The sequence below is a fragment of the Mixophyes fleayi genome, chromosome 5, assembly GCF_038048845.1.
Source record: "Mixophyes fleayi isolate aMixFle1 chromosome 5, aMixFle1.hap1, whole genome shotgun sequence".
Lineage (NCBI taxonomy): Eukaryota > Metazoa > Chordata > Amphibia > Anura > Limnodynastidae > Mixophyes > Mixophyes fleayi.
Genome location: NC_134406.1, coordinates 5,086,513 through 5,096,260, shown reverse-complemented (window position 1 = coordinate 5,096,260; position 9,748 = coordinate 5,086,513). Strand labels below are relative to the sequence as shown.

The window sequence follows — 9,748 nt, the reverse complement described above, 5'->3', positions numbered from 1 at the left end:
CTTTTAGTGCATGTGACAAGGCCACACTGGCAGCATAGACTTTATATGACATGTCAGTGAGCAGACTAAAGAGCTGGAGGTGAGAGATCTGCAGGCTGTGGATATACTGAATATTCAGTGTACAGGAGAGGAGTACAGACAGACGTCTATACACACTGCAGGTAATATATCTCACCTGGACATACTTGCACACCTGGGTGTGGTGTCACTAGGCTGTGATGCTGCATATTCCAGTCTGCAATGCTAAGTACCAAGGTCTGATACCATGCACATATAGCAATGTGTAATTAGTATCAGTGGCTCAGTGTTTCTGGGATCATTACTGGGATTATCTGTCCTTGATCTGCATCAGGAGGCAGCAATTCTACTCACTGACCTTGCAAAACAGGTGTTCTATCCAGGAGAGCAGGAAAATGCCAGAGACTAGGACGTAGCCAGGGACAGAATCGGGGAATGCTGTACAGCAGATGGGTATGTACACTGACAGCAGTGCAGATCCATAATACAACCAGTGTACACATGTATGTTATATTCTCTGGTGTGAGTCAAGGGATTTATACAGGCAACTGAGAGGATTTGCAAATAAGAAAAATAAATGTATATACGTATAAATCTTTTTATATATATTATATATATATATATATATATATATATATATATATATATATATATATATATACCCTCTGTTTTTGTTTTTGCACTGATTGTGCTCCGTTCTATCACTGTCCCTTTGCAGTCTGTGCTCACCAAGCTATATGATTTGTCTGTATGTTTCATAGGAAGAGAAGTGGTGACACTAGACCATGCGTTTATCAGGGGTAATGTTAAGACGTAATACTCGGTAGTATTGATTCACCATCCGGGAAAGTAGTAGAATATAATGCAGAAGTGATGCCTATATATGTATGAACTGTAAATAATATCTGTATAAATGATGCCATCACATATATTTGAGTTATGATGTCATCATTTCAGTGGTCATTAGTAAAACATGTGTATTATAATAAGTAACACAAATCTATTCTCCAAAACTTTGGACTTGAGGTTTTTCTGATAAGGTGTTTTCCATAACTTGGAGAGTGCATAAATTATGCTATTTTTGTCTTTGTAACTAGTTGCCCCTGACATTCCCCTCCTCATTAAATTATTTAGCAGAGCTCCTTACAGTAACTATAGGAGGAAACACTTGGTGAGCAAGGGTATAGCGTGAGAGGGACGGCGGGGCACGGAGTGAGAGGGACGGCGTGAGAGGGACGGTGGCAGGGTACGGCGTGAGAACCGAGGGCAGGGTACGGCGTGAGAGGGACGGCGTGAGAGGGACGGTGGCAGGGTACGGCGTGAGAACCCGATGGCAGGGTACGGCGTGAGAACCCGATGGCAGGGTACGGCGTGAGAACCGAGGGCAGGGTATGGCGTGAGAACCGACGGCAGGGTACGGCGTGAGAGGGACGGCGGCAGGGTACGGCGTGAGAACCGAGGGCAGGGTATGGCGTGAGAACCGACGGCAGGGTACGGCGTGAGAGGGACGGCGGCAGGGTACGGCGTGAGAACTGACGGCAGGGTAGGGCGTGAGAAGGGTCGGCAGGGTACGGCGTGAGAGGGACGCGGCAGGGTACGGCGTGAGAACTGACGGCAGGGTAGGGCGTGAGAAGGGTCGGCAGGGTACGGCGTGAGAGGGACGCGGCAGGGTACGGCGTGAGAGGGACGCGGCAGGGTATTCTGTGAGAGGGACGGTATTCTGTGAGAGATCCAGCACAGTAGATTGTGAAAGAGTCAGAACTGTACAGAAAGAGATGGCAGAGTGTGAGAGGGACGGCAGAGCAGGTTATGAGAGAGCAGAGTTTGAGAGCCAGAAGACAGAGAGAGCGCACTGAGATGGACAGCAAAGTATGAGAAAGACAGAGGGGCTTATGTAGAGCAGGACACAATTTACACTAACACCAGAATCGTAAATGTAGGTGGAGGCAAAATTCAGGGGACAGAAATCTTGGTGTTCCCACGAATTTACATATAGTGCCGTCAGCCGGGGCTGACGACACTACACCAGGGAAACCCGCAGCACTAGTCCATGGTGCACTATTGGTCCCAGCATGCCCAGGCTGCCATTAAGCGTTTTGGCATGCTGGCACTTGTAGTACTTGGAGCAAAATTATTGTATGCATATAATAGGGGTGCAAAATAAAAGTGTGATTATATTAAGAGTGCAATATTATTTTATAATTATATTATGGGAGAAATATTATTTCATTGATAACCGGGCCAATAATAATTTATGAAAGGGGCAACATTTAAAGGTCACATTTGTGGTCCTATTTGCACCCCAGTACATGCGATGTTGCGGTACCATATTGGCACTTTATGTGCGCAGCTCCGCGCAACTGCAATCTGCCATCTTAATTGAATATGCCGCTTAGGGGGGGATTCAGTTAGCAGCGACTTGTCCTGGACATCGCCTCAATGCCGACTAATATGGGACAGATTCTCCTCTCATTTTCCCCTCGCACCTGTGTGGGACATGAGGGAAAATGAGCAGAGATTTTGGTAAAACGCGTTGTCCCTCCGCGGACATTGTGTCACCCTACAAGACCTGCCGTTTTGGAGTTGCTCTGACCCCGTCCTCTAGCCATCACAATTTGGCCCTTGTCAAAGTCGCTCAGATCCTTACGCTTGTCCATTTTTCTTGCTTCCAACACATCAACTTCAAGAACTGATTGTTCACTTGCTGCATAATATATCTCACAACTGGACAGGTGTCATTGTAACCAGATCATCAATGTTATTCACTTCTCTGGTCAGTGGTGTTAATGTTGTGGCTGATCGCTGTATATATTTGCTGAATCTCTTTCACCAGTTACACATTGGGTCTATGCCAGGGGCTGCCTTCTACAGATTATAGCGTTTATCTAATCCAAACAAGCTGTGTGCCAGCACTTCTCACCTCCGTGAGCAGCGAGAGGTCAGTGAGCTGGAAATCAGAGATTTCTGCTGCCGGAGAGAGATTGTAATAGAACAAAAAGTGCAGCTCCAGCCAAGAAATAAATACAGGAACTTGTACAGTGGTGAGAAACCAAATTCATGCAAAGAAAATGAGTTCATTATTAATGACATAAACATGGAGAATACATGTAGAATATAGCTCTCAAAATCACTCTGGAAATTAAATATTCAATTAAATTATTACTGATTTATGTAAAAATTAAAAGATTAATTACACGAACAGTCATATTGTATGTGAATACTGTAAGTGGATTAAAAGACAGCGTTGTGTCAATATAAATACCTAATAATTACCCAGAGCTCTTGTTCCTGCTGGAAATGGGACTTTATATGGAATAATTCAGCTGGAAAGATCTGTATAAGACTAATATAAATTATGAAAATAATTGAATGACTTTAATATACAGCATAGGATGTAAATACCATAAATGAATGAATTGAATATATTAAATATGTGTAAATCTAAATACAGAAATGAATATAAAATATAACAATTCATATAAATTTACTTATGGAAAACCGACACTCAAAGTTCTTGAGAAATAGATAAGAAATTACCATTCAAATACTACAGATAATATTTTAAAGGGCAGGATTGAAAACTTACAATACATCACATCGTATATTGGTATCGTACATACAGACAACTAGAAAAGTTAATGGAAGTGCAGAATCGATCTTATTGGCATCCAAGTACCAATCCTCACAGCAGGTTGTAATAACTACATACACACCGGAATGATAGCACACTTATAGTACATAAGGAGGAAATTGAAGTGTATGCTCTTAGAACAAGTCATCGAAAAGGGATTTTTTTTACTATTCCCTATATATTTAAGGGATGAAATAAATAATTTTTTTCAGACTAGCCGTTTTTAAAATGAATGGGAAGATTGCCCATTCGTGGTTAATATTCAGCAGGTTTGGGAAAGGGGTAAAAGTGACATTTGTTATACCCTAAAATCTGCAAATATGACGTGTAAATAATAAATACAAAGTTCCAGTCTCCAAGTTAGAGGTAAACATCTAACACTTCTGGAAATTATATTAATCTTTACGCTTTTTTTGGCCTTGATGTTTCCCAGTAAAACACAAGATCTAAGGTCTCCATAAGACCACAAATGAAATACAATTATTCCCAGTGGCATGATAAATATAGTATTATTTCCTGCAAACACATCTCGTGCAGAATATGGCTCAGCTTCGTTATCTCCACCAGTGAGAGGTGCCAGCTTCTAGATAAACCACTGTCTCTCCATTGGTCTATCTAGAAAATAACATATATATTTTTTGGCAGTGTGTGTAATTCAGCGAGGCTGTCTTATCGACAGCTGTTCACGTTAAGTATACCATTTATTGAAGAGATTTGTCTTTTTCAAAAAAAAAAATTTCAGCAATTTATATTTCATAACTTTTCCCCTCTACTTCCTTCTTAGCGGCAGATTCAACTGGCCGCGGGGTTCCTCCGGACAACGCTCCACACTTTGCCGGCAAATACGGTACGAAGATCTATGCTCATTTCCCCTCGCATCTCTATGGGACGCACGGCAGCGTGAGCAGAGATTTTGGCAAAATCTCCACCGCCATGTCTCTCCGCGGACTGTTTCGGAGACACATTGCGGCACCTCGCGCTTATTTAAATCTGCCCATTAATGTTAGTGGCAGCAATTTTCCGTAGGAGAGAGTTTCTTCAGCATTCTATTGGCTAAATGTTACTTTTAATGATTAAACTATATTAAATAGATTAAAACAACATATAGTAGTTATATTATTTGTATTAATTTTACAGGTATAAAATAAACTTGTATTAAAGTTTTTTTTCTGTAAATACCTTCTTGTGAGCTGAGAATTTTAGCTGACATGTATCAAGCAAATTTGAAACGATAGAAGTCTGAGCTCTGACTCCTCCCTCCTGAAGGCATTGCATAGTGAAATAGGACCAAGCCGTAGGCAGGACGGTGGGACATCAAACTGTCTTCTTTCTGCACAATCTGAACCTAGCTGTCAGGGTCACCAGATCACAGGAGTGAAAACAACTCATTTAATAAGTACATGGTCATTTTTTTTGTTATAGATGGAGAACCCCTTTACATAAACACAGTAATGAAGTATTGACCAACTGGTGTGTGCATCCTCCCCTATCATGATGGTATCGATGGGCAGAGAAGTGTCCCGGTTACATAGCAAAATTTGGATAAGGGCTCAGGTTCTGCTCTAGGTCCTTTATCAAAACAGGAGAGCGGGGACCTCTTCTCATTGTGCGCAGGTTCGGCACAAGCGCACGCTCAGCAGAACGCTTTGTGGTCTTAAGACCAGAGCGGGGATATTAAATTAAGATCAACTCTTTCTTGTCTCCTAAACATTTCTCAATAATCCTTTGTACAAAGTAAAATTGTCCATCTAATGGTTAATTATAATTATATAACCATTATAACCAAACAGCTGTGTTATATAACCCTGGGGGAAGGCGGTTCCCACATCCAGCACAAAGTCTTCTACGTTGGACTCAAATTATGTCTCACATGAACCATGAAATGTTCCTGCAGCTCTGTACAAATCTACGAGCGCAGGGGTAATGATTGTCTTAGAGGAATGTGGGAGATATCTGCTGTGTAAGGTCTTTACCCAGACACCATCCTGCGCATTAATCGTACTCCAAAGGTGGAAAGCCTGTACCTCTCCGGCTGTTGATGGACTACAAGTACCAGCATACTCTGTACAGCAACATTGCTGGAGGCTGTTTTAAACTATAGGAAAAAATCCAGGTCATTTGCTAAACGCAGAGTAAACACAGTGTTCTCATCAGAAACTTTTGGCAGCCGGGTGGCATTAAGAATGAGCCGGGTGGGGCTGATTGTCAAATTTAGGAGATTATTGCACACACCTGCCAGGACTGGTCAGGCTGGTAGTCTAACACACACACTGCTGACTGTAGTACTCACATAGTGCCTGTTCTAATAGGAGAAACAATGGTTTATTCTATTATAATAGGACTCTGTTGGGCCCCAAGAGCCGGGTGGCTAGTAAAACTAACCGGGTGGAGAACACTGAAACACCTCTATAAGTGCAGATACAGAATGATATTGTTTTGTTTGTGTTACATTTACACTCAGGGTATCTTCTAGAGGCGTTTGTTTCCGGACTTCATAAATCTACCCCCTGAGCAGTGTTCCCTTATTTAGCAGAAATGCAAATCGCTTTGAACAAGATCCTACATAGAGACAGAAAGAGGAATGTTAGCTCAGCTGGATAGAATCACTGCCGCTGTCTATGAATAGATTTGGTTAGTTGTAAAAGGCAGATAACACTGTAGTAAAGAGAAGGAACTTTATAACAAACAATGACTGTTGGAATCACAATCACCGATGCACATAAAGAGAAATTCTATTTTAAAGATAACATTTTATATTGTAACTTATTGATCACTTTGTATCTTCTCATGTTTGTCCCGTCTCCAGCAAGCGACGTCCGACAAATAATGGGGGACCTAGAAAAGTTCCAGTTTGCCATAGACCGCGGTGGGACATTCACCGATGTGTTTGCCCGGTGTCCGGGGGGAAAGGTTCGTGTGATGAAATTGTTGTCTGAGGACCCAGCCAACTACCAGGATGCCCCCACCGAGGGCATCCGACGGATCCTGGAAGAGGTGAGTGACGCAGAACTGCAATTTGTTTCTTCTAATTAACCATTCAGTCCCTTTTATAGACTCACAGGGGCTGGTGCACAATGGGGTGTAGGCCAGTTTACATAGCTTGTGTGAACTTGCTCTGTGCCTAAAAAGTGGCTCCTATACAAAGTTGCGTGAGTCCGGCACTTATACGCCTGTCCCTGGAGAAGCCAGATGTGAGAGAGAAGGGGCGTGAAACACAGACAGAATAGAATAAAGGTGCATTCATGCAAATACGGCTCCGGCTGACCTGTAGGAACCCATATACACCTGTTAGGAGGTGAATACAAATACTCGCTGATGATGGAGACTTGTGACGTTGGGATAACCTGGATCTGCTTTCAGGTTTACACTCAGGCCACTGAGATAGGAACAATGGCAGCAGCTGGGTGTCTGAGCATTTGTTAGACCAGCAGATAATACTATGAATGCTTCACTTGTGCTCAGACCTCATCCACAAGCCTAGGCAACCAGACACCAACCAAACCCAAGTACAAACACTGCTCCTGGGTGAGGACTGTATCTCCCCAAGCAGTGAGCTGTCAGCACAGGATGAACCCATGATGCAAGTTATAACCCAACTATACCAACAGCTCTCTGCCAGGGTCACCCCTGGTCCTATTACCAGGCTTAGGTGGGTGCAACTAAACCTGGGCTGTGACTTATTACTAACAGAGCACAATCCAATCATTCTTATTCAATCAGTGTCAGGAATGCAAAACATGATCATTATAATTGTCATTAAACCAATGGTACAATTAACCAGTCAGTGACACAATTCAAAGGGGGGGAGAGGAGGAAATGATTCCCTGTGTGGATAAGGGGCCACCAAACCAAACCAGGCGTAACCCCCAATATATAGGGCGAAGTGAAAAGATGCTGTTTTCAGTAGCAGTAGGATTTTCACTTTTTAATGAATTTACTGCATAGTTTTCAATGTCGGCCAAAGGGTAAATATTGGTAAACGGCCATTGTGAAGCGCTCCCCAGTAGGCTGGCTCTATAGATAGCCGTGTTGATAAATAAAACCAGTAACGTACCTGTTGATTTGAGGGTACGACGTCTCTGTTCCCATTGTGTGTCCTGCAGGAGTCGGGTTGCGTGTCCCCCCAGGACCGTCCTTTGGACACAAAGCGGATTGAATGGATTCGGATGGGGACCACTGTGGCCACCAATGCCCTGCTGGAGAGGAAGGGGGAACGGATCGCTCTGCTGATCACAAAAGGCTTCAGGGACCTGCTCCATATCGGGAACCAGGCTCGACCCAAGATCTTCGACCTGGCAAGTCCACATGCTCAATGACAGATATGATGGGATGTTATTCCTGCTGTTTGTTCATTCACATACATACATACATACATACATACAAACATACACCAAGCGCCTTCTCCTATAATCACTGCTAGGAGCTCTGCTAACAGATTCAATGAAGAGGAGGATTGTGGAGACAGTGTGGAGAAATGTTTGTCATGATGCTCCAAATTCTATATCTAGAAACCCCTAAAGATTCCAGATAGTATGTCCTATATCTGTACTAACAAGAAGTTAGATGTAGCTTGAAATTGCTACATTTAGTTCCTGCAGAGTTACTGCAGGACCACGATTCTGCAAATAGTTACTTAGTGTCTTCTTCTCAAAGAATTGGTCTTCTTATCTGTCATTGAGACTAAATATAATATCTACATACATTGTGACTGGACATGATCTGATTCAGTTATACATAATAAATATCCATTTCTGCATGTTGTATTTTGATGTCTCAGGGAACCACTGATCTTTATTTGGGTCAAGCTATATATAGAATCCACTCCACATCAGTTACAGAAAGGTTATCCTGTATAAATGGCCTGCAGGACACCTTCAGGAGAACGTGTCTGTGGTTCATATTGCAGGAGGTTCAGATGCCGGAGGTGCTGTATGAAGAGGTCATAGAGGTGGAAGAGAGAGTTGTTCTACAACAAGATGGCTGTCGTCTCGCCAAGGACCCTTCTCTGAGGACATTCATAGGTGAGACGTGCGCTGTGGATGTAAGTGTAATGAATGACTGGGAGCACAGCACTGCCGTGTCCTCATCTATCCCCCATAAATCATGTTACATGTCTGAGGGAATAGTGCAGTTGTCTCTCTGCTTCTATCGCTGCTTCCCTGAGATGTCTAAGTTAAACAAACTTAGAGACGCTATAAAGGGGACTTGCAGTTATGCCTATTGTGTGAATCAGCCCATTTATACAGGTAAGTGCATGAATGTGCGGGGTAAGATGGCTCTGATTGCAGGGGGGCAAAATTTAGGATCTTCTGATGGGAAGAACTGGAAGGATTGGGCATTGCATGCTGGAAATAGTGTAGGTATGTGCCTTGTATTGCACTCAGTGTATAAATAAGATATAAGGACTGGACAGAGGGCATTTACAGGGAAGATGAGTATATATAAGGGGTTGGGGCTTCACTGGTGAAGTGATGATTCTACTCCATTCACCATGTGGACCCACAAGATCTAAGTCTACAACCCATGTATGCGATATGTACACAAATAGGTGCATTTGCGCAACCTAAATGGCGCTGCAGGATACACTATAAATGGAGTGCGGAGTCCCTTACAGCGCAATAATTCCTGCAATGTCTCTTCTTTATTTTCAGTCCTGGGGGTAAATGTATCAAGCTGAGAGTTTCGGGCGGGTTTGAAAAACCAATCAGATTCTAGCTATCATTTATTTAGTGCATTCTACAAAATGAAAGCTAGAATCTGATTGGTTGCTACATGCAACATCTCAACTTTTCAAACCCGCCGGAGAACTCTCAGCTTGATGCATTTACCCCCTGGTGGCTCTTTGTGCATTTGTGTATTTCCATTGTCCCTGATAATACATATGTAAGAATCCAGTTAGATTTATGGCAATGTAGTGTTTTCTCTTGGTCGTCCCATGTCTGTTTATAAGGAAAAAAGAGGTACTGCAGCGTTGAAGTGTTGGTATCCTGTCATTGGGAGTATCACTGGTTAGAACCTGTCCGGCTCGTTCTTCTCTCATCACACACTGCTGTGTATCAGCCTGGTGCAGGAAGCATCCTGAAAAGTGTTCTGTTTTCA

General features: G+C 42.9%; 1 protein-coding gene across 4 annotated transcripts in view; it reads left to right on the top strand.

Moving 5' to 3' along the window:
• Window positions 1-9,748, top strand: part of OPLAH (5-oxoprolinase, ATP-hydrolysing) — a 35,063-nt gene continuing 25,315 nt past the window's right edge. Inside the window, exons 1-5 of one of the 4 annotated variants that reach the window (XM_075211631.1) lie at window positions 1-161; window positions 4,434-4,496; window positions 6,456-6,643; window positions 7,753-7,944; window positions 8,556-8,670. In XM_075211631.1, coding sequence (XP_075067732.1) covers window positions 6,476-6,643; window positions 7,753-7,944; window positions 8,556-8,670 — 475 coding nt within the window. In that variant the 5' untranslated portion in view covers window positions 1-161; window positions 4,434-4,496; window positions 6,456-6,475. Of the gene's footprint in view, window positions 162-226; window positions 472-4,433; window positions 4,497-6,455; window positions 6,644-7,752; window positions 7,945-8,555; window positions 8,671-9,748 lie in introns of those variants that run through there. The other 3 variants (XM_075211629.1, XM_075211632.1, XM_075211630.1) reach the window with 3 other exon arrangements.